The sequence below is a fragment of the Phascolarctos cinereus genome, unplaced genomic scaffold (genome assembly GCF_003287225.1).
Source record: "Phascolarctos cinereus isolate Bilbo 61053 unplaced genomic scaffold, phaCin_HiC Scaffold_5;HRSCAF=322, whole genome shotgun sequence".
Lineage (NCBI taxonomy): Eukaryota > Metazoa > Chordata > Mammalia > Diprotodontia > Phascolarctidae > Phascolarctos > Phascolarctos cinereus.
Genome location: NW_027555958.1, coordinates 338,169,834 through 338,196,413, shown reverse-complemented (window position 1 = coordinate 338,196,413; position 26,580 = coordinate 338,169,834). Strand labels below are relative to the sequence as shown.

At 37.5% G+C, this 26,580-nt stretch overlaps 1 protein-coding gene across 1 annotated transcript in view; it reads right to left on the bottom strand.

Moving 5' to 3' along the window:
- Positions 1 to 26,580, bottom strand: part of TBCE (tubulin folding cofactor E) — an 81,771-nt gene that overhangs the window by 49,853 nt on the left and 5,338 nt on the right. Inside the window, 2 exon segments of the mRNA XM_021000437.2 lie at positions 1,744 to 1,828; positions 4,535 to 4,667. Of these exon segments, the coding sequence (XP_020856096.1) occupies positions 1,744 to 1,828; positions 4,535 to 4,640 (191 nt within the window). The 5' untranslated portion in view covers positions 4,641 to 4,667.

Genomic DNA, 26,580 nt, shown 5'->3' with positions numbered 1-26,580 from the left:
TACCTGCAACTTTATTGTGTATATATTTTATTTGTACATAGTTGTTTACACTGTCTTTCCCAATACACTGTGGGCTCTTTGAGAGCAGAGACTGTCTTTTAGCTTTCCTTTTCACCTTCCAGTGTTTGGCACAGTGCCTGTCACATAGCAGGTGCTTAATAAATGCTTACTAAACTGATTATTATATATTACCTTCCTTCATACACTACATAGTGTAGTCAAACTGGTCTTTTGACTATTTCTCACCCTCTACATTCCACCTCCCACCTCTATGGCTTTGCACTAGTTGTCCTCCATGCCTAGGACATACTTCCTTTTTACTCTTGCCTCTAAGAAGCCCTAGTTTTCTTCAAGACTCAACTCAGGCACCACTTTCTACATGAAGCCTTTCCAGATCTCTCTAGCAAATAAAGCCTCTTCATCGATTAGCTTGTATTTCTTTGGTATATATCTTGTACATAACTACTGTTTGCCCTAGTAGAATGTAAGCTCTTGTACATAACTATTAGGCATATATGTTTCCCTAGAAGAATACAAGTCTTCAAGGACTAGGTCATGTTCGTCTTTGTATCCCCAGCACCTAACACAGTATCTGGCATATAGTAGGTTCTTAATAAATGCTTGCTGATTGATGACAAAATCATAAGAAAAACCAAAACCTAGAAAGGTGCATCTGTTATAAAGAGTGTTATACAGAGAAACTACTAAATAACTCCAAGGATGTCAAAAGCAGAGGAAAAGTTTCCACATATGCCAAATATACTAGCAGGAAACTGGAAATTAGGTAAATGCCCAATGACTAGGGAATGGCTGAATAAATTGTGGTTCATGAGTGAAACTGAATATTATCACACCAAAAAACAAAGAATATGAAGAATTCAGAGAGACTTATGAAGACTTGTACAAACAGATGATGAGCCAAATAAGCAGAAACAAGTGAACAATATACACAATGAATACAATAACTTAGAGGAAAGCTATATTAAAAGACCTTAGGTTGAAGAACAATACAATTAATCTTCAATTCAGAGGGCTGATAATAGAGCACACCTCCCTCCCTGTGGCTGACAGTGGGTGAATTCTAAATAGAGAATGAGGCATATGCTGCATGAGCAGTGTGTCGGGTTTTTTTGCTTAACTGTACTTCTTTGTTAAGAGAGGCTTCTATAGTGAGGTAGTATTGGGACATAACAGTGACGTAAAAATAAAACATCAAAAAAGCAATTCTTCAATATCAACAAATCGTTTCTTTTTCCTGGCCTGCCCTATCACCTTATTGAGAATGAGTCACATTTAAACACCACTACCAAAAAAGCAACATGAGTATTTCTGGATAATGAGATAATCCAAACCAAATCAATGCAAGTAGGTTGATGATACAATTTTTTAAAAGGCAACTTAATTTGGTAAAGCCCCAGGTGACTGAGCTACCTTATTTAGAACCCATCTAGAGAAAGAACCAAAGCAGGTGTTCTTAGGAATGATCTTAGTCTAAATATAAAAAGGTTCACATGATTACTCTGTGTCAGTCGGTTTTCATTTCATTTTTTATCTCCTTTCAAAAAACAAATAGCAACAGGTTATTCCAACAGTAGTAATGGCCACAAAGAAAAAAGTGTTCCTTACTACATACAAAATAATATTTTCTACTGCACCTATACCAAAATGTTTCTTTTTCTTCTTTTCCTTTTCCCCTATTATGCTATACTTAGATAAATACACTGATATAAAATAAATAATTACCTGCATTTAAAATATACAATCCCTTCATGGCTACCATCATGTTTTCCTCTTTGAGGGTTGTCCCATTCTACTCCCAGCCAGAGTCCTAGGGGAAAAAAGATGAAATGAGAAATAACTGTGATATATGTAGTGTTTTCCTCCCACCCTACAATATATTTCATAACAAAAAACATATCACTAAGATAATATTAATGAAGGACAAAACGCTATTTTTTGTGAAGGCAAAATCACATCATTCATTCCTGTACTAAGCAAAACCAACAATATGCTTAACTCAAACATCTAAAGTAATAGCATGGGCCACAAAAGTCTGTTAAAAGGACTCCAGTTTTTTTTTTCTTTTATTAAATAGAACCAAACACAAGTAATTATCTTTATTCAGTACAGAGACTGTAAGAACAACTCGCTGTGCTAGTGGGGTTAGAGAGAAAGACTAGGAAGTCACAGAGCATTATTATTTCATGGCAAAAAAAAAAAAAAGATCTTAGTAGGTGGAAGCAGAAGCTTCTCCATGTCCAGCAGGTAGGACATGCATCTTTAGCATTCTATTGTCATTTCACACTCTGTAGGACAGACTGCCCACTCCTTGGTCACTCAAAAAAAAGAGGGACTTTTTACTTTGTAGTCACTCTCCTTTGTTCCTTGATCTGCTGGCTTTTAGATTAACACTTGGCAAGGAGGGGGAGAGGGTATCTGCAATTCTACCCACTTTCCTGACTTTAGATACAGTAGCCCATGCCAGAATGGCTTATCCTGAACTGTCATCTCAAACTATGAAATAGATCCAATAAATTATCCTAAACTGAGATGGAAGAGGCATGTTGCCACAATCTGTGAGTTACGTCCACTTCAACTAGGCTACTTGGAACTAGGATGGATTCAGCCCTGAGGATTACAGGTTGTCTAGTCCTACTTTAAATTTTTTTAAGCAATACATCAATCTTGTTGCAGGGTCCAGTACAGCTTACAGGAAAAATAACTTAAACAAAAGGGAGGAATTAATTTCAAGAGGAGAGATGATTGGGATAGGGAGACCTACTGCAAATATGCCATATGCAAATATGCTCATATTTTCCCTTACTAGAATACTGTGCATGCATGCACAGATATTCGCTGCCAAGATCCAAGCCAATATGTGAAACTTTGAAAGCCAGTTGCTAGCCATGACTGAGGCCCTAGTACTGTAGGATGGCCGATATCTTCTAATTGTCTGTGGAAAGGGAAAAAACAATGATTCAGAAGGGGCTGAACCAGAACTGAGTAGGTCTACAAAAGATTCTCACCCATTTCTTGGTCTCTTTTCCCATTTCTGGTTATGAGTGAGATAGGACTCCTTTAAACTAGGGAGGAACAGGGAAGGGTAGTGGTGAACACATGGAGCCTCTATTTCTTTTGTGTTTTTTCCTTCCTGATCTTAGGTGAATGAGAATTCCAAGAAGGGAGAAATCAGGTAACTATTTCAGTTCAGGAGGCCCAGAGGTACCATCAGAGGTCCCAGTAGTAACCAGAATCAGGAGCAGAGTCCACTGAAAACAGTAGCTGTGACCACGAGAATAGCCAATAGAGAAAAACCCTGTAGACAAATGTGGAAAGATAGTCATCTGACAATGGCAGCTTCAGGGAAAATGACCCTTGAAGAGAGAACAGCTGCCTATGGACTCTAGAAATGCACAGATCCCCAAAATCTAGCAGTTATACTTAAGTGGAATTTTATGAGGACATTCCATGCCAGGGGTTAGGAGATACCCCTTTACTACACATGTTCTCTAGACATGTGCCTTACTTTTTTTTGTGGTTCAGTCATTTTTCAGTTGTGTCTGACTTCAGGACTCCATTTGAGGTTTTCTTTCAAAGATAATGGAGTGGTCTGCCATTTCCTTCTCAATCTCATTTTGCAAATAAGGAACTGAGGCAAACAGGCTTAAGTGACTTGCCCAGAGTCACACAGGTAGTGAGTGTATTGAGGAAGGATTTGAACTCACAAAGAATAATCTTCCTGACCCCAGGTCCAGCACTCTATCCACTGTACCACCTAGTTACCCTTGTGCCTTACTACTTTTGTACCTTAAGTATGAGCCCACTCTCCTCAAAGACTTTTGTGTGTACAAAAAGAATGCAGCCCTGATTTTGGAGGAATATTTTATACCAATTCTTTTTGCTATAATCCCTTTTCTAAAAGTTGATGGAATTCAAGTGGTTGATTGATAAAAGGGAGCACACTGGTAAGGACTTAGGTTTTATGATGCTAAAAGCCATAGCACCTCAGTGTTGCCTCTAGAAACCTGAGGAGAGAAGTAATCAGCCACCTTCTGAGGAATCAGTCCATTAACGTAAGTACGGGGTAGGGAAATAGTCCCAGACACTACATCATAATGTGTTTTTGAGAAAGCCAGAAAAACAACCTTTTTTTGTTTATTTTGAGAATACTGGGGAGAAATCTCCATGGAAGAAGCTACAGAATTAATTATTTTGAAATTGAACAATGTCTCTGAAATAAAGAAAATTAAGCCTTCAGTTAAATGACATTTGTTTTTAATAGATTCTAGAAATAATGGAGCTATTGTCAACAAAACCACATTTTAGGTACAGCACAACTGCATTATGAGATAGCTAATTAGATTTAAAGATACCACAAGTCAAACTGTCTCTTAAACAGGACAAATTCATATAGTAAAAACCTACAAAATCTGGAAGCAGTGTCATAAAGGGGTTACAATATACTTCTACTAATAGGATAAACCTTCATTGAAACACTTACAATATAAAGAAAAATAATAATACACGTATCTACCTGTTATGGGGGGAATACTACCAAAATAGTGCACTGTTGCAAGTTCTCCATTAACATCAACTCTTCGGCCAATTACATCAGAAGGCACAGAATCACTCATGGCCATAAGGATAGTATTAAAACATTTAATAATCTAGGAGAAGAAAAAAAAACATGTTAATAAGAATTTAGTCAAAATGTTTAAAAGACATTTTTAAAATGTGCACTCCATAGTAATTTAAAACAAAGAACATGCTTCCTATTCAATTCTTTTCTAAATTTGACAGGTATGCTAAAACCTTATGTAGCTTGTTCTTATGACATAGTTTTTATTTAACATGGCCCTTCTTAAGTGTCTAAATTTGTTTTGAGCATTCTGAGCCAGTTCACTCTGACTAGCCCTCATCATGGGAGTAGGAGGAGAAGGGATACAGAATATTATCTTCTCAGAAAGAGACATGAACCAAAGTGGAAGAATTATACAGCTCTTCCCAGAAACTGATGAATGAAGCCTTAGTGATGAGTGAGTATGATATGGTGAAAAAATAAGCCAAACCAAAAAACTCACAGCAAGAATTTTAAGGAAATGTTAATTATTTTTGGAAATGAGATACGTAAGTGGCTAAAAGAAGACTAATATAAACCAGAGCCCAGCAACTTGAAGTTTTAAGGCAACACGACCCAATGAGGAGCCCTTTAAGTCACTGGTAAGTCGGACAAACCAAAGTCATAAGTTATACTTCAAACTGTCTGCAAAACCATCGAGCAGTAGAAAGAACACAGGATCTAGCCAGAAGACACAGAAGTTTCTATGTAAAGCGTATCTGATGTCATCACTCCAAGAACTGATGTCAGAAGAAAATGGAATGAATCTTGACTCCACTACCTGTGACCATAAGGAAATTACTTTGCCTTTCTTCACCTAAGCTTGCTAACCAGAAAACTGGGGATCTGACCTACATGAAGATCTCTAAGGCTCCTTTTAGCTCTAAATCAATGACACTATCTACAGACATCACATTCAAATTTAGTGTATTGTCCTTGAAAGCAGGAAGTTGTCTTATTTATCTTTGTATCTTATCAACTGCAGTATATCTTTCTATCTAAAGCAGAGTTAAGTTACATTAATTATATTTGTATTCATCCTAATTAAATCTTATCTTTTTAGATGTGGCCAATCATTCCTGTCAACAGCAGGAATCCTGGTCACGGAAATGCAGATGCAAGCTGTGCAAAAGCATGGAGATGGGGAAGAATCAGGTGACAATCTCACAGCAGGTGTTTAAATGAATGAAAATTAGTGTGCCACTTCGTTATGAATGACAACATTGTTATTTTCCCCACTGTTGTTTATTTTACATTGAACACTTTTACATGGAACCTTCATAATCTTAGTACTGGAAGAGACTTGAGAAGTAACATGATGCAAATTTCCACCCAACACTTTGCAAATATATCCCTGACTTCTCTCTCTCTCTCTTTCTCTCTATCTCTCTCTCACATACATACACACACACCCCCCTTTCAGCTTTGGCAACTAATAATTATGGTCTTTATTGCATTTTCTGCTGTCTGTACCTACAGATTAGTTATAACTGGTTTCCTCTCTTGCTCCCCAGTTCCAGTAACTGAGTTCTTGTCTCATCCCCCACAGGTGTCTACTGCCTAGGTCACAGTTCTTCCAGGACTGAAGTCCTGCCTTGCCCTTTCAATGACTTGGAATCAGGTTCTGGATACCTATCTACAAGCTACCCTAAAGACAACTGCGTTTTTGCACCCTGGCCTCTGGGCAGGTTCCAGAAAGCTCCTGGTGGCATGTTACAAGGCCTCTCTACTTACTGTCTACCAGACTGTCTGCCTACTCAGATCTCTGCCTAATGAATAATTTCCCATATTGACTTTATGGTTCTGTCAGTTCTAGTTAATTCCAATCTAGCTTTTAGCACAGTGCCTGGTAGATAATAAGTGTCTAATCAATACTTGCTTGACTGCCTGCTGGCAAATATAGGTGGAAACAGAATTCTTTCTAGAATATTATGGGTGGTTATCAAGGCTCTGCTTGAACATTTCTAGTTACTGGAAATTTACAAAGAATTTCTCATTTTTGGACTCTATTAGAAAGTTTTTCCTTTGAACTAAAATTTGCTTCCCCGTAACTCTTATCAACTAATCCTAGTTTTTCTTTCAATAACAACCCAGAATAAACATAATCCTTCTTCTGTACAACAGCTGTCTGCCACTGTAGCCACTTTTCCAGGCTAAATATCCCCAATGTTTTCTCCCTAAGGGTTCTTCAAATGAAGTTTTAAGTCTCTTCACCATCCTGATCATCTGATTTAAGACATGTTTCAGTTTGTCACTTTTCCCCTTCAAAATATAGTGATGAGGAGAAAATATCACCCCAGGAAAAACCCTGGAACAGCTGAACCAGAAGAAAGATGGGATGCAGCAGTTCAGTAGCCCAGGTAGCTTGAGGGATCAACAGGAAAGGCACCTCTTACCCTGGGGGAAGGGGAGCAGTACAGAATGGGAGGTGTCCCAGTAAGGTAGTGGAAAGCCCCACCTCAGCATACCAGGAGAAGATCCTGAAGCCCAGGTGGTGGAGCAGGCAAACACCAACATCTGGACCCCCCAAGTGCCTCATTGAGGGTGGGGGAATTGGTGGAAACCAGCTTGGAAAACCACCAGGTGCCTGGGTATTCTAGAGCAATCAAGTCTCCCAGCAACTCAGCAAAACTAAGGAAGCTGTGCTCCAAGGGGCCCCAGGTGGATAAACTCCCTACAACAACCACCTTAAAGGAGCTGAAGAAAGCAAAAGGAAGGAAAGGCCCGAGTGAGCAGGAAATCTCCAGGAGCCACACTATCCAATCCTACCCCTAGAGTTCCAGTGCTGTTGATTCCAGCCCAACACCAGGTAAGTTGCCAGAACCCTACAGCCTCCAACTGCCAGCATCAGAGGCCACAGCACACAGTGACTAGGCCCTAGGCTACCAACACAAAAAGCTTGGGTCAGTGCCCTCTGCTTCCCAGCAGGAGAGCTCAATCTGTTTAAAGGCTAGAAAATAAGCAAACACCATGAGCAAAAAGGAATGTATGATAGATTCTTATTATGGGAAGAGGGAAGATCAAGGCAGAAATTCTGAAGAGGACAACATTGTTAACAAACCCACATCTGGAACCTCAAAAGGGAATATGAACTGGTCTGAAGCCCAAAAAGCCTTCTTAGAAGAGCTCAAGTCAAATAAGAGAGGTAGAAGAAAAAGTGGGAAAAGAAATGAGAGGTATGCAAGAAAGAGTCAATAGGTTGGAAAAGGAAGGACAAAAATTAACTGTAGAAAACAGGTCCTTAAAAAATATAATTGGTCAGGGCATCTAGGTGGCACAATGGATAGAGCACCAGCCCTAAAGTCAGGAGGACCTGAGTTCAAATCTAGCCCCAAACCAAACACTTCACAATAGCTGTGTGACCATGGGCAAATTACTTAACCCCAACTGCCTTAAAAATATATGTATATAATTGGCCAACGGAAAAAAAGTACACTGAAGAAAACAAGTCCCTAAAAAAATACAATTGGCCAAGTGGGGAAGGAGGTACAAAATCTAATAGAAGAAAACAATTGGTTAAAAATCAGAATCGGGCAAATGGAAGCTAATGACTCTATCAGAGAGCAAGAATCAGTCAAACAAAAACAAAAGAATGAAAAAATACATGAAAATGTAAAATATCTCATTGGTAAAACCTGGAAAATCGATCCAGGAGAGACAATTTAAAAATTATTGGTCTGCCTGAAAATCATGATGGAAAAAAAAGAGCCTAGACAGTATCTTTCAGGAAATCATAAAGGAAAACTGCCCGGAAGTCCTAGAACCAGAGGGTAAAATAGCCATAGAAAGAATCCACAGATCACCTTCTGAAAGAGATCTCAAATTGAAAATGCTAAGGAATATTGTAGCCAAATTCCAGAATTATCAGGTCAAGGAGAAAATCCTGCAAGCATCCAGGAAGAAACAACTCAAATATCATGGAAACACAGTCAGGATTACACAGGACCTTGCAGCTTCTACATTAAAAGACTGTAGGGCATGGAATATGATATTCCATAAAGCAAAGGAGCTTGGATTACAACCAAGGATCAACTACCCAGCAAAAATGAGCGTGATCTTTCAGGGAAGAAGATGGATATTCAACAAAATAGGGGACTTCCATACCTTCCTGATAAAAAGACCAGAGCTCAACAGAAAATTTGATCTTCAAATAAAAGATTTAAGAGGGACATAAAAAGGTAAACAGGACAGAAAGAAACAACATGTTAGTAATAAGGGCAAACTGTTTACATCCCTACAAGGGAAGATGACACCTGTAACTCTTGAGAACTGTATTGTTATTATACCATGTTAAAGGGATATACATAAAGGGGTGGGTGTAAATTGACTTTGATGTAATGATGAAAAAAATCTAATCAAGTGGGTTAAATGGATCCAAGTAAGTGGATTAATCTGATCTAACTAAAAAAATGTATTGAGAGAAAAGGAAAGGAGGAGGCAGACAAGGGTAAATTACATCATAGGAAAAGGCACAAAAACCTATTACAGCAGAGGGAAAGAAGGGAAGGAGATGAGCATTGTTTGAACCTTACTCTCATTAGATCTGGCTCAAGAAGGGAATAACATAATCAGTTAGGTATAGAAATCTAACATGCTCTATAGGCATGTAGGAGGGAAAAGGGGAAAGAAAAGGGAGCGGGGGATAGAAGGGAGGGAAGAAGTAGTAAGAGTAAAGGGGAAGAAAAGTGGGGGGAAATAGAAGGGAGGTGGGACTGAGGAAGGCGGTAGTCAAAAGCAAAACTTTAGTGAGGAGGGAAAAGGGGAAAGGATAAAGAAAAGCATAAAAGAGGGGGCAAAAGGATGGAGAAAAAGACACAGATAGTAATTATAACTGTGAATGTGATATATGAATGTAATGGAATACTACTGTGCTATAAGAAATGATGAACAGACAGACTTTAGAAAAACATGGAAAGACCTGTATGGTTTGATGCTGGGTGAAGTGAGCAGAACCAGGAGAATGATGTGCACACTAACGGCCACATTGTGCGATGACTAACATTAACAGACTTAACCCTTCTCAGCAATACAAGGATCTAGGACATCTCCAAAAGCCTCATGATGGAAAATGCTATCCACATCCAAAGAAAGAACTACGGAGTTTGAATGCAGATTGAAGCATATTATTTGCTTTTTTTTTTCTTCTGTTGTGTTTTGTTTCCTCTTTCTGGCGGTTCCTCCTATTAGTTCTAATTCTTACTTACAACATCACTAATGTGAAAATATGTTTAATAGGAATGCATATGTATAGCCTATATCAGATTGTGTGCCATCTTGGGGAGGTAGAGAGGGAGGGAGGGGGAGAAAAATTTAACACTCAAAAGCTTATGGAAGTAAGTGTTAATAAATCAAAATAAATAAGAACTGTGAAAAAATATATAGTGATAAGAATTAGAAACCATATTCCATACATAGTTTAATGACAGAGTTCAGTGGTGCTATTACCTTCCTTGATATACAATACACATCTATTTATCAATAGTCTAAGACTGCATTACCTTTTCTGACAGCATCTCATTTAATGTTTCAATTAACTAAAACCCTTTAATTAATTCCTCCCACATATAAACCCTGTTGTTATGGCAGGTTTCCTTCATTCTAATCTGTGTTTAAAAACAACAACAACAAGAAAATACAAGATTTTACAATAATCATAACTGAATTTTCATACCACCAGCAGGGACTTGGTGTAGTAGAGATGAGATGACTTGTAACATGCAAGGACTTGGGAAATCACCAAGTGACAATTTCATGCTGTGATAGTGGTAATTAACTTTAGGATGTTTAAGGATAGGTTCTGGTGGTGGCAAGCTCCTGATACTATGGACACTGGCCAATATCATTCTTTAGTGGAAGCATAAAGAATGGTGCAACTGAGAATGGGTTGGAAGGGCCACCTCAAAGAGTGAAGCTATCCTTGAAGTCAAGGGTTCCTTAAGCTCTTAGACTTACTGTGGTGTCCTTCAACTAAGATGAGACCCAAAGGCTGTATACTCTCTTTGCAAGTTGACTGGAAAACAGTTGCAGAAATATCTTATAAGAGGCAGAATAATGTAGTAAATAGAACACTATATTAGTTGTGTGACCCTAGGCAAATCACTTAACCTTTTTCACCTTTAGTTCCTAATCTGTAAAATGGGGATGATAATACTAACACCTAGCTCAAAAGGCTGTTGAAAGGATCAAGTGAGATAATATAAACTTTTCAAGCATTAGAGCTCTAGTTAAAAGTTAGCTATTATTATTAGCTGTTATTGTCTATCAGGGACAATCGAGCAATCAAGAAAAATGGATTGTAAGGAAAATGCTCCTGCTACAAAGTTTATTATTAAAACTTTCTCTTTTCTCTTAGAGTAAGGATTTTTAACATTTTTTGTGTCACGGACCTCACTGGTAAAAATGGTATGGTAAAATCTAATAATTATGGTTTGTTTTCTACCTTCATAATTGAACAAAATTGAAGGAAAAGCTAAATTTCAATTAGGGATAAATAAAGATTGAAAAACGCAATTTTTGCCCACCCACGGGAGTATAACAGAATGTTTCCCTAGGGAGGAAAAGAAAACTGATTTTTGCTAATTAAAATAATCTTTCATTTAAAAATCATTGCATAGGTTCTGCTTCTGGGAGCCAAGATGGCAGAGTGAAAGGTAGTCACTCTCACTCTCCCCTATTAACCTCTGAAAACCCAGAAAATATCACCCCAGAAAAAAAAAACCCTGGAACAGCTGAACTAGAAGAAAGAGGTGGAGCAACAGTGCAGCAGCTTAGCAAACGGGTCTCCCAGTGCCTCAGCAAAAATAAGGGAGGCAGAACTACAAGGGGCCCCTAATGTACCCTGACACACTCATCTGAAAGGAGATGAAGAAAACAACCTAAAGGCTTCCTAAAGCCCTACCCTTGCTGGTTCCAGCCCAATGCCAGGTGAGATGTCGGAGCCCTGAAGCCTCCAACTGAGAAGAAATCCTGAAGCCCAGGTGGTAGAACAGGCAAACAGTAACACCTGGACATCTGAGTGGGGGGGAGGGGAACACAGGGGAAACCAGCTCAGAAAACCACCAGGTGCCTTGGCACTCTACCACAAAGGAATCTCCCAGTGCATTAGCAGAAACAAGGGAGATAACACTGCAGGGGGTCCCAGGCAGATAAATACTCTGCAGCACCCATCTAAAAGAAGCTGAAGAAACCTAAAGGAAAGGAAAAGCAGGCAACCTAGAATTGCCTGAAAGTTCCAGGCTTGCTGATTCCAGCCCCACACGAGGTAACCTACAGCCTCCAATTGCCAACATAAGAGGCCCCAGCACACAAAGCCAGTGACCAAGACCTAGGCTCCCAACACAAGAAGCTTGGGTCAGTGCCCTCTGTTCCCCAGCAGGAGAGCTCAATCTCTTTAAAGGCCAGGGAATAAAGAAACACCATGAATAAAAAGAAAGTACCATAGATTCATACTATGAGAAGAGTGAAGATCAAGACAGAAATTCTGAAGAGGACAACATTGTCAACAAACCCACATCTGCAACAACAAAAGGGAATATGAACTGGTCTGAAGCCCAAAAAGCCTTCTTAGAAGAGCTCAAGAAGGATTTTAATAGTCAAATGAGAGAGGTAGAAGAGTCCTTCAAAAATACAATTGGCCAATTGGAAAAAAAATACACTGAAGAAAACAAGTCCCTAAAAAACACAATTGGCCAATTGAAGAAGGAAGTACAAAAACTAACAGAAGAAAACAATCTGTTAAAAACTAGAATTGGACAAATGGAAACTAATGTCTCTATGAGAGAGCAAGAATCAGTCAAACAGAAACAAAAAAATGAAAAAAAGATGAAAACGTAAAATACCTCATCAGTAAAACAACCGACCTGGAAAATCGATTCAGGAGAGACAATTTAAAAATTATTGGACTACCTGAAAATCATGATGAAAAAAAGAGCCTGGACAGTATCTTTCAGGAAATCATAAAGGAAAACTGCCCGAAGTCCTAGAACCAGAAGGGAAAATAACCATAGAAAGAATCCACTGATCACCACCTGAAAGAGATCCCAAATTGACAACGCCAAGGAATATAATAGCAAAATTCCAAAATTACCAGATGAAAGAGAAGGTGCTGCAAGCAGCCAGAAAGAAACAATTTAAATATCATGGAACCACAGTCAGGATTACACAGGACCTTTCAGCTTCTACATTAAAAGACCAGGGCATGGAACATGATATTCTAAGGCAAAGGAGCTTGGAATGCAGCCAAGGATCAATTACCCAGCAAAAATGAGCATCATTTTTCAAGGGAGGAGATGGATATTCAACGAAATAGGAGACTTCCAAACTTTCCTGATAAAAAGACCAGAGCTCAACAAAAAATTTGATCTTCAAGTACAGGACTCAAGAAGGACATAAAAAGGTAAATGGGACAGAAAGATACAATATGTTGTTAATAAGGGGGGCTGTTTAAACCCCTACAAGGGAATATGACACTTGCAACCCTTGAGAACTGTATTGTTATTACACCATGTTAAAGGAGTATACATAAAGAGGGTGGATATTAGTTGACTTTGATGTAATGATAAAAAAAAACTAATCAAGTGGGTTAAATGGATCCAAATAAGTGGATCAATCTGATCTTAGAAAATGTACTGAGAAAGGAGGAGGCAGACAAGGGTAAATTACATTACAGGAAAAGACACAAAATCCTATTACAGCAGAGGGAAAGAAGGGGGGGGAGCATTGTTTGAACCTTACTCTCATCAGATTTGGCTCAAGAAGGGCATAACATAATCAGTTAGGTATAGAAATCTAACTTGCCCTATAGGCAGTAGGAGAAAAGGGAAAGAAAAGGGAGGGGAAAGAAAAGGGGGGGGAAAGAAGGGAGGGAAGAAGCAGTAAGAGTAAAGGGGAAGAAAAGGGAAAGGGATAATAAAAGGGAGGAGGGACTGAAGGAGGCAGTGGTCAAAAGCAAAACACTAGTGAAGGGGAAAGGAAAAAGGAGAAAGAAAAGCATAAATGGGGGAAAAAGGATGGAGAAAAAGACACAGATAGTAATCATAACTGTGAATGTGAATGGGATGAACTCTCCCATAAAAAAATGGATTGCAGAATGGATTAAAAACCATAATCCTACAATATGTTGTTTACAGGAAACACATTTGAAAAAGAGTGACACATACAGGGTAAAGGTAAAAGAGCAGAATATATTATGCTTCAGCTGAAGTAAAAAAAGCAGGGGTAGCAATCCTGATCTCAGACAAAGCAAAAGCAAAAATAGATCTAATCAAAAGAGATAAGGAAGGCTACATCCTGCTAAAAGGCACCATAGACAATGAAGTAATATCATTACTAAACATATATGCACCAAATGGTATAGCATCCCTTAAAGAAGTTCAGGGAGTTACAGGAAGAAATAGACAGCAAAACTATACTAGTGGGGGACCTGAACCTCCCCCTCTCTGCACTAGATAAATCTAACCACAAAATAAACAAGAAAGAAGTTAAGGAGGTGAATAGAACATTAGAAAAGTTAGGTGTGATAGACCTCTGGAGAAAACTGAATGGGGATAGAAAGGAATATACTTTTTTCTCGGCAGTACATAGCACATACACAAAAACTGACCATGTACTAGGGCATAAAAACCTCACAATCCAATGCAGAAAGGCAGAAATATTAAATGCATCCTTTTCAGATCATGATGCAATAAAAATTATATGTAATAAAGGGCCATGGAAAGATAGACTAAAAAATAATTGGAAACTAAATAATCTAATCCTAAAAACTTATTGGGTCAAACAACAAATCATAGAAACAATCAATAATTTCATTCAAGAGAATGACAAGGATGAGACAACATACCAAAACTTATGGGATACAGCGAAAGCAGTTCTTAGGAGAAGTTTTTGTTGAGGGCCGCTCTTAAGAGTCTGATATGGGTTTAAGATCCAGGACAGAGCTTGACCTTTGTCCAGGCTTTAATCCAAAAGGCTCAATAATTAAGAAGCAGGGCTCTCCAAATCTCTCCCGGCTAGGAGGCTCCTGAGGCATTCCTTCTCACTCTTTGAACCTTAGATTTACATATTCACTCCTCTATACAGGCACCAGGAAAAATCCTTGGAATTTACAACCCTATCTAGGAACTCTGATAAGGAGGAAATGTATGTTATCACATCTTTAGCAGATGTTTCAGGGAGTGTCTCACGGGGAGGACTCTTTGAAGTTAGGATGGATTTTCTCTATATATCCTGTACCCTCAGAAAAATAAACTGAGTCAGTTCTGCTGCTCCGCCTGGCCCACTTTATTTCGCACCTTTCCAGCCTTTCCATTAGGTGCACTATCTGGTTGCCAGCAACAAGTTTTATATCTCTAAATGCTTACATAAATAAAATAGAAAAAGAGGAGATTAAGGAATTGGGCATACAACTAAAAAAACTAGAAAAAGAACAACTTAAAAATCCTCAACTAAACACTAAATTAGAAATATTGAAAACCAAAGGAAAAATTAATAAAATTGAAATTAAGAAAACAAACTAATAAATAAAACTAAGAGCTGGTTTTATGAAAAAACCAATAAGATAAATAAACCTTTGGTTAATTTAATTAAAAAAAAGAAAGAAGAAAACCAAATTACTAGTATCAAGAATGAAAAGGGCAAAGCTACCACCAAGGAAGAGGAAATTAAAACAATAATTAGGAATTATTTTGCCCAACTATATGCCAACAAATTTGACAATCTTAGTGAAATGGATACATATTTACAAAAATATAAATTGCCCAGATTAACCAAGAGGAAGTAAAATACTTAAATAACCCCATCTCAGAAAAAGAAATTGAACAAGCCATTGATGAACTCCCTAGGAAAAAATCTCCAGGGCCAGATGGATTTACATGCGAATTCTATCAAACATTTAAAGAACAATTAATTCCAATACTATATAGACTATTTGGGAAAATAGGTGAAGGAGTCTTACCAAATTCTTTTTATGATACAAATATGTTGATACCTAAACCAGAGTCAAAATAGAGAAAGAAAATTATAGACCAATTTCTCTAATGAATATAGATGCAAAAATTTTAAACAAAATACTAGCAAATAGATTGCAGCAACTTATCACAAGAATAATACACTATGACCAGGTAGGATTTATACCAGGAATGCAGGGTTGGTTCAATATTAGGAAAACTATCAGCATCATTGAGCATATCAAAACCAAAACCAACAGAAACCACATGATCATCTCAATAGATGCAGAAAAAGCTTTTGATAAAATACAACACCCATTCCTATTAAAAACACTAGAAAGCATAGGTATAAATGGAGTCTTCCTTAAAATAATAAATAGCATCTATCTAAAACCTTCAGCAAGCATTATATGTAATGGGGACAGGCTAGAAGCATTTCCAATAAGATCGGGGTGAAACAAGGATGTCCATTATCACCACTGTTATTCAATATTGTACTGGAAACTTAGCTTTAGCAATAAGAGAAGAAAAAGAAATTGAAGGCATTAGAATAGGCAAAGAAGAAACAAAGCTATCACTCTTTGCAGATGACATGATGATATACTTAGAGAATCCTAGAGAATCAAGTAAAAAACTACTTGAAATAATAAACAACTTTAGCAAAGTTGCAGGCTATAAAATAAACCCACATAAATCATCAGCATTTCTATATATTACCAACAAAGCCCAACAGCAAGAGATAGAAAGAGAAATCCCATTTAAACTTACTGTAGACATTATAAAATATTTAGGAGTCTACCTCCAAACAAACCCAGGAACTCTATGAACACAATTACAAAACACTTTTCACACAAATAAAATCAGATCTAAATAATTGGAAAAACATCAGTTGCTCATGGGTAGGCCGAGCTAATATAATAAAAATGACAATCCTACCTAAGCTAATTTACTTATTCAGTGCCATACCAATCAAACTACCAAAAATTATTTTATAGAGTTAGAAAAAATAAACAAGATTCATTTGGAAAAACAAAAGGTCCAGAATATCAAAGGAACTAATGAAAAGAAATGCAGGGGAAGTGGCCTAGCAATTCCAGATCTTAAATTGTATTATAAAGCAGCAATCATCAAAACTGCTTGGTACTGGCTAAGAAATAGGGAGGTGGATCAGTGGAATAGGTTAAATATGCAAGACACAGTAGTCAATGACTATAGTAATCTATTATTTGATAAACCCAAAGACCCCAGCTTCTGGATAAGAACCCACTCTTTGAAAAAAACTGCTGGGAAAACTGGAAAAGAGTATGGCAGAAACTAGGTATAGACCCAAATCTCACACCATATACCAAAATAAAGTCAAAATGGGTTCAGGACTTAGATATAAAGGCTGATACCATAAGTAAACTGGGAGAACAAGGAATAGTTTACCTATCAGATCTATGGAGAACAGAAGAATTCATGACCAAACAGGAGATAGAGAACATTATGAAAAGCAAAATGGATAATTTTGATTACATTAAATTGAAAAGTTTTTGCACAAACAAAGCCAATGCAACTAAGATTAGAAGGAAGGTAGAAAATTGGGAAAGAATTTTTACAACCAGTATCTCTGACAAAGGCCTCATTTCTAAAATATATAGAGAATTAAGACAAATTTATAAGAACACAAGCCATTCCCCAATTGATAAATGGTCAAAGGATATGAACAGACAGTTCTCAGATGAAGAAATTAAAGCCATCTATAGTCATATGAAAAAATGCTCTAAATCATTATTGATTAGAGAAATGCAAATCAAAACAACTCTGAGGTACCACATCACACCTAGCAGATTGGCCAACATGACAAAACAGGAAAATGATAAATGTTGGAGAAGATGTGGGAAAATTGGAACACTAATACATTGTTGGTGGAGTTGTGAAATGATCCAACCATTTTGGAGAACAATTTGGAACTATGCCCAAAGGGCTACAAAAATGTGCATACCCTTTGATCCAGCAACAGCACTTCTAGGGCTATATCCCAAAGAGATCAAACAAATGGGAAAAGGACCCACATGCACAAAATTATTCATAGCAGCTCTTTTTGTGGTGGCAAAGAATTGGAAATTGAGAGGATGCCCATCAACTGGGGAATGGCTGAGCAAGTTGTGGTATATGAATGTAATAGAATACTATTGTGCTATAAGAAATAATGAACAGGCTGACTTCAGAAAAACCTGGAAAGACTTATATGGTCTGATGCTAAGTGAAGTGAGTAGAACTAAGAGGACTTTGTACACAATAACAGCCACGTTATGCAATGACTAATATTGTTAAACTGAACCCTTCTCAGCATTACAAGGATCTAAGACATCTCCAGAGGCCTCGGGATGGAAAATGCTGTCCACATCTAAAGAAAGAACTATGGAAGTCGAATCGCTATCACTTATTTTTACCTTCTGTTGAGTTTTATTTCATCTTTCTGATGTTTCCTCCTATTGGTTTCAATTTTTACTTACAACTTCACTAATGTGAAAATATGTTTAATAGGAATGTATATGTAGAGCCTATATCGGATTGTCCACCGTCTTGGGGAGGGTGGGGAGGAAGAAGGGGGAGAAAAATTTTCAACTCAAAAGCATATGGAAGTGATTGTTGATAAATCAAAATAAATTAATAAAATTTAAAAAAATAAAAATAAAAATCATTGTATATATTAAATATATATTTTTTATATACTGATTTGTTTTACTAATTTTTTTAATTTTAAAAATCTTGGTAAAAGGGAAGTCTATTTGGAAAGGGGAAGAATACAGTAGGAAATTTAGGTGATATAAAAACAAAAGAAATCAATAAAAATATTTTTAAGAGATATTTATCTTGATTCCACAAATGATAAATTATCTATTCCTTACAGCCACAAATTTGATAAGTCTATATTCATCCACATCATTGATACAAATAATAGAAATCACTGACCATCTCTGAGAGTTGACTGGGGCACTGAGAGGTTAAGTAATTTGCCTGTATTTATGGTATCTGCTATGTGTCAGAGAGGTCTTGAATCTATGACTTCCTGACTCCAAATCTTGCCCTCAATTCACTCAGCTATGCTGCCTCTCTAACAGATTCATAAGAACATAGTTCTAGAGCTAGGTGGGATCTTAGAAATCATCTTCTCCAATCCCCTTATCTTATAAATGAGAAAAATGAGGACCTGAGAGGGTAGATTACTTACTAGTAGTCACATCTTATTAGTTTCAAAACAAGGACCAGAACCATGATTTTCTGACAATAATACCACTATAACCAAGCGGAGAGGATTTTCAAAAGGCAGAGATGGAGGGCCTTTAGTGAAGAATTAAAGAAATTTTTTGAAATGTTTTCCCAAAACACAGAACGAAGCCGAGGAAGCTAAGAGGTAGAGATGAAGAGAGCAAATGCTCCAGGCATGGGGGAAAGCCAGTGAAAATGCCCAGAGCGGGGTGATGAGAGTGCCGAGTGCAAAGAACAGCAAGGAAGCTAAGGTCACTGAAGCACAGAGTACATAGATAGAGAGGAGTAAGGCATAAGAAGACTGGAAAGGCAAGAAGGGCCAGGTTATAGAGGGCTTTGAAAGCAAACTGAAGATTTAAATTTTGATCCTGGAGGTAACAGGGAGTCACTGGAGTTGATGACATAGTCAGGATTTGCATTTTAGGAAGATCAACTTGACAAATGAGTGAAGGATGGACTGGAGTGGGGAGAAACAAGGCAGGGAGACCAACCAGCAAGGAGACCTACCAGCAGAATATTGCAATAATCCATGAGTAAGGTGAGAAGAGCCAGCATCAGGGTAGGGCATATAGAACAGATGAAAGACTGTCAAATGTCTAATTGATCAAAAGATATAGCATACCTGCAGTATTCCTCTGATCTAGAAGTTTAGTAAAACCAATTAAAAGAGAAAAAGTTGTTTTTATCATAACGTGTTTGTTCTATATGAATCTTTGCAAACTACTACTGATCACATCTTCTCTAAGAAATAATCTACTTTAGAATTTTTCCAAGCAGTGTGGTCAAATGCACCTAACAGGTTTCTAGATGACTCCTTTTTGAAACTTTGGTTCATATTTCTCCATCAGCTTTTCTCTGGTACTTTTCTACTTTTCCATAATTTCTCAAAGATTATAATACTGTGTGTGTGTGTATGCATATGTATAGATATACATATGTGTATATGTAAATGTATATGTGTGTATAAACACACACACAGAGAATTCCCCTCTACAAGTTCTTTTAATTGGTGCTATATACTCTATATGACCCTAGAAACAATTTTATTCAAAGCAGCTAAGCGCTGTCCTATTATAGCCTCATTTTCTTGAGTTTCAATTCCCTTTCAAGCATGGTTTGTTTTTCTATTTTCTCATTTAAAGACCAAGCAAAGAGGTGCTGGGAATTTCTACTATTTGTCATCTGTTCCCATCAAGCAGTGATTTTATCCTTTTCTCAATCTTCTTATTCCAAACATACCTTTAAAACAAATTCCTATTCATTGACCTCAATATTGTTCACTGACCCCAGGACATTTTGGACTTCAGCCTTCTTTACATTATCCTCACAGTCCCAAATTACTGTTATGAATTTGTTCTTGGTCATATGTCTCTCCTATACTTTATTGTACACCTTTTTTTAAAATCAGCGTCAAAGGAGAGAAACATGTTTGTCGTAAAGGTAAAGTAGTTGGCAACTACAAAATTGGATGTGGACAGTGAGAGAGAAAAAGCGTTTGAGGATGTTACCTTGGTTGTAAACCTAGGTGATTGAGAGGATAGCTTATTAAAAGAGGTACAAAACCTTAGCCAAGGGGCAGCAAGGTGGCATAGTGGATAGAGCACCGGCCCTGGATTCAGGGGGACCTGAGTTCAAATGTGACCCCAGGCACATATCACTCACTAGCTGTGTGTGGGCAAGTCACTTAACCTCGTTGCCTAACCAAAAAAATAAAACAACCTTATCCAAGAAAAAGATTATCTGAAAATCAGAATGAACTAAACAGAAGTTAATGACTCTATGAGGTAATAAGAAGAACAAAATCAGAAGACTGCCAAGTCGAAGAAAACATAAGGTATCTCATATCAAAAACAAATAACCTGGAAAATAAGGCAAGAAAAAAATCTAAAAATCACCTTACTAAAAAATAACCATGAACAGCATATTTCAAGAAATTATGAAGTAAAATAGCTCAAACCTATTAAACTCTTGGGGATCCTACATCATAGTACGGAGGATTAATTTAGAGTGATAGCACAGTTTAGAGTCACAAAATATTATTACCTTAAAAGAAAAAAAATTGTGGATGACCTGAAGATTAATATAAAGATGCATGGTGGCCCTAAGTAGGATATAGCATATTATCAATGATGGCTTGGGAGGCAGAAATGGCATAAAAAATACATCTTCAAGAAAATGAATGATGAAAAGCAGTGCTGACATAATATGAGTGTGCCATAACAGAGCAATAGCCTTAAGTGCTACCTGAACTACTAAAAAGATTAGAGGAAGCTGTGTAGAAGATAAGAATATAAAAATGTGTTTTTGGACTTTGATCTGCAACAATGTAAGACGGTCAAGTAACTATACTCCTGAAATTATTAATTCACTTAAGTACTAATGTAAGTAGTAGGAGGGTGAAGCAACTGGAGATCATAATATACTAAGATCAACTGAAGTAACTGAAATTGCTTAGCCTGGAGATGACAAAACTTGTAGGGGATATGACAGATGGCTTCAAGTATCTGAAGGGCTAGCATGTGGCAGAGGTATTAAGACTAGTCAGTTTTGTCTAAGATGGCAGAACAAAGAATCACAGGCAGTACCTGCAGAGAGCTAATTGTAAGACATTAGCCTTGGAGTCATCAGGACTTGGGTTCAGGTTTTAGCTCTGGCACTTACTACTTTTGTGACCTTAGGTATCTCTGAGCCCGTTTTCCCCATGTATAAAAGATGATGATTGACGTATCTAGAAGATAGATCTAAGGTTCCTTTCAGCTCTAAATCTGATCCTGAAAGAAAACTTCCTAACAATTAGAGCTAAAAACTGGGATGGTAGTCCCAGGCCTCAGCTGCTTTCTAACTCTTTCTTCAGTACCTATGGCCTTCTCACCTTTCTCATCCTTCCACCTCTTCCTTGAAGGCAGGGTCAGTCTTTCTTTTGTTTGTATTTGTATGTCCAGCACTTAGCACAATGCTTGGTATATAAGTGCTTAATGAATGCTTACTGACTGACTGACCTCAGGAAGTAGTGGTTTCTCCATCAATAGAGGTCTCAACCTTAGGCTAGATGACCACTTATCAGTGATGTTACAGAGATTCCTGTTCAGGGATGGATTTACCTCTAAGACCTCTTCCAATTCTGAGAAACTGATTCTTTGAACTTTACTCTTCCACTGTCATACTGTAGTTCTAAGACCCATTTCATCTACCTCAGTGATACCTATAAGGTGGTATTTACTTCTCTATTAAAATTTCACTTTCTTTATCATGTAGGTTCTACATATTAGCCCTTTTACTATACTTTCTACATAATTCCCCCAAACCCAACTCTCTTCCTAATTTCTCTATTTCTGTAATGGGCACCACTTTCCAGTTACCCTGGTATGTAATCTTGGTGTTATCCTTGATTATTCACTCTCCATCACCCTACATATAAAACCCTTTGCCAAATCTTGTCAGTTTTACCTCCATACATCTTTTCCATTCATCCCTTTCTCTTTAGTCACACAGCTAATCCACACAACCTAATTCAGGCCCTTATCACCGAATTTCACCTAAACTACTGCAATAATCTCCTAATTGGTCTCCCAGACTCAGGAATCTCTCCTTTCTAATCCAGTCTCCACTTAGCTGCCAAAGTGATTTTTGTAAACTCTAGGTGTGATCCTGTCATCTCTATACTCAATAAACTCTAGTGGCTTCCTATTACCTACAGGATCCTATAAACTTCTCTGTTTGGCATTTAAAACTTCTCAACAACTTGACCCCAACCTATCTTTCCAGTTATTTTACATATTACATCCCTTCTAGCACTTTTTAGTCTATTCACAATGGTCTTCTTACTGTTTCTTATGCATTATGCTCTATCTCCTATCTCCATGCCTTTGCACTGGCCACCATGCCTAGAATACAGCTGCCTAGAATCTTTAGTTTGCTTGAAAGTTCAACTTAGCTTAGAGCACTGCCTTCTACATGAAGCCTTTCCTAATCCTCCCTCCTCCTTCTAATACTTGCCAACCAAAAATTATATTTATTTGGTAAAGATCTTGTATCTATGCATATGTACATATACACACACACATATGCAACTGAGCCCACCTGTGTGTTTGTTTTGAAAGGAGACTGCCAAAGAAGGCTATTTGTATCTCAACATTAGAAACATATTCCCTATTTCTTGTTCATCTATTTCCATACGATAATCAGAAATTAGGGAAAGTCAGCACCTCAGTGATACCTATAAGGTGGTATTTACTTCTCTATTAAAATTTCACTTTCTTTATCATGTAGGTTCTACATATTAGCCCTTTTACTATACTTTCTACATAATTCCCCCAAACCCAACTCTCTTCCTAATTTCTCTATTTCTGTAATGGGCACCACTTTCCAGTTACCCTGGTATGTAATCTTGGTGTTATCCTTGATTATTCACTCTCCATCACCCTACATATAAAACCCTTTGCCAAATCTTGTCAGTTTTACCTCCATACATCTTTTCCATTCATCCCTTTCTCTTTAGTCACACAGCTAATCCACACAACCTAATTCAGGCCCTTATCACCGAATTTCACCTAAACTACTGCAATAATCTCCTAATTGGTCTCCCAGACTCAGGAATCTCTCCTTTCTAATCCAGTCTCCACTTAGCTGCCAAAGTGATTTTTGTAAACTCTAGGTGTGATCCTGTCATCTCTATACTCAATAAACTCTAGTGGCTTCCTATTACCTACAGGATCCTATAAACTTCTCTGTTTGGCATTTAAAACTTCTCAACAACTTGACCCCAACCTATCTTTCCAGTTATTTTACATATTACATCCCTTCTAGCACTTTTTAGTCTATTCACAATGGTCTTCTTACTGTTTCTTATGCATTATGCTCTATCTCCTATCTCCATGCCTTTGCACTGGCCACCATGCCTAGAATACAGCTGCCTAGAATCTTTAGTTTGCTTGAAAGTTCAACTTAGCTTAGAGCACTGCCTTCTACATGAAGCCTTTCCTAATCCTCCCTCCTCCTTCTAATACTTGCCAACCAAAAATTATATTTATTTGGTAAAGATCTTGTATCTATGCATATGTACATATACACACACACATATGCAACTGAGCCCACCTGTGTGTTTGTTTTGAAAGGAGACTGCCAAAGAAGGCTATTTGTATCTCAACATTAGAAACATATTCCCTATTTCTTGTTCATCTATTTCCATACGATAATCAGAAATTAGGGAAAGTCAGCATGTCTCTTGGTAGATTCTCAATGCATTGGATAGATGTTTGAAGAAAACAGCATATTTCCTAATCAGCCAGTCAAGTTCACTATTCAATCCTATGTCCGTGAATGTCAACATGAAGTCACCTATCAATGTTACAAATTTATTCCTCCTAGTATCACTAATAAGGACTCCTCACATCTGCTAACATCTAAAAGTCTTCCTTACTCTTGGAAATGCCAGAGCATTGTTAAATGCGGTCTAAATACAGGGTTGTGTTTCCTCTATTGATGTTACTAGTAATTTCAGAATTATCAATTTTCTACACATTGGGTTGATGTTGCTTTGAACCTAAAATATAAAAATCCATTTCTACAAACAGTTGATCTATATGACATCTTCCACCCTTCAATTCTCTGTGGTGTTGATTCTTTAAAACAAGTCTATTAACTAGTTCAAAAATAAAGTTTATCAATCAACTTTTATTTGTTTTAAGATAAGAGGAATCTTTGTGGCCTTAGTATTGATACACTGAATGAGAAATCAATAGTTCTTATTCTACAACTTTTTAACATTCACCAAGCCATCAATTCTCAATTTGTACATTAGATAATATTGGCCACTGCAGGAATACCGTGAAGATAAATGAGATATTACACTTCTTTGAAAAATATTTATATTCCATTTTTATACTACAACAAAGGATGAATATGAATATGACAGAGAGGCAAGTAAAGATAGAGGGGCATGTAAAGACTTAGATGAATATGCACAGTGAAGTAAGCAGAACCAGGAAAACAATGTATACAATGACAACAATACAAAAATGGAACAAATACATTGAAACTGAATGCTGTGAAATTATAAAGACTAAGCTTTGCCCCAGAGAAAAAGAAAGATGTTTATATTCCATAAATATGAGAAAAATTTATTATTTGTTTGCTGTATGCTGATATTCAGAGTAATACTTTGAACTCTAAAAAAGACCTAGATGCCTGTATAATTCAACCGATGTTTTTTGAGCACAATGTAGCAAGTCACTGTGTACTGTGATCTGAATATAACTACTATTTTTCTTGCCTTCACCTAACCAGAAAGGAATCAAACAATGTAGCTCCTTTCAAAAGAAGAATTAAAACCACTTGTACTTCATGAACGAATATTACCATTAAGTTATGGAACTCATTCTTCATTTTCAGATCCTGAAGTATTTTCTAAATTCTTCCCTAGTGTTTGTTCATGATTTTATACAGAAATAAATTTTCTGTGTGTGTGATTATTAACCAGACAAGGCGAAAGAAGATGTTAATGATAGAGACATGACTTCAGTAGTAAGCTCCACCTGTCAAATCAATCAATCAACCAAGTACCAATTCATTGTGATGTAGTAGAAAGCACTCTCCTGGGTCAGTCCTCTCTGAAAACCTCCATGGACCTACCTCAGTTTCATAATATGGAAAATTAAAGGGTTCATTGGGAATTAGGGTGGAGAGAAGATGACAAAATAGCAGTTAAAAGTACAGAAAACAACAACAAACTACCTCCCCCCACCCCAAAGGCTCTTCCAAACAAATGCACTAGACAATTCTGATAGGGAAATCCAGAAGAAAGTCACAGTGAATGATTTTTTAAGCCTGGTTCAGTAAAAGGAGACACAAAGAGAGATCTGTGGATACTGGGCATAAAGCCTGGCCAGAAGCACTCATTCTAGTACCCAAGGACTCAAGGGTAAGAGCAGGACTATGAACCACAGAAAGGAGTAACCACATACAAGTGCAAAACAAGTGCAACTGGCAGCTCTGTCATCCCATTACCTAGGTCCCAATAATAGACTGGGGGTTGATTGAGTAAAGGCCTTAAGCCCAAGGGTGAAGTTCCAGGGTGAGAAGCAGTCAAAAGCATTGCCTGTGTACCCAGGAAGGAGGTTCAGATGAAAATAGAGGTTGTGTGGCTCAGACTGCTGGAGCAGAGCAGGATCTCAGTTCCCAGCTTTGAAAGTCTACAGTACTAACTAAGCCGAAGGACTGGGAGGATAATGTTGCTCTTCACAGTAATAATGAAGGTAGGAAAGGGATGGAGTTTAGGGAGAAAGATAATGAGCTCTGTTTTGGAGATGTTGAGTTTAAGATGTCTAAGGAATATCCAGTCTGAGGTGCCTGAAGAGCAGTGGGAGATTGGAGATCAGCAATGAGACTGGGGCAGGAAAGGTAGATTTGAAAGTCATCAGCATAAAGATGGTAATTAAATCCATGGAAACTGGTGAGATCACCAAGTATAAGTGAGAAAAGAAGAGAACCCAGAACAGAACCTGGAGGACCACCTACAGTTAGAGGGCATGATCTAAAAGAGTATTCAGATAGGAAAATCAGGAAAGAGTGGTGTCCTGAAAACTTAGAGAGAAGAGAGTATCAAGGAAGAGAGAGTGATCAACAGTGTCACAGGCTACAGAGAGGTCAAGGAGAATGAGGACTGAAAAAGGGCCACTGGATTGGCAATTAAGAGATCATTCACAATTTTGTAGAGAGCAGTTTCAGGGGAATAGTAACATCAGAAGACAAATTATAAGGGATTAA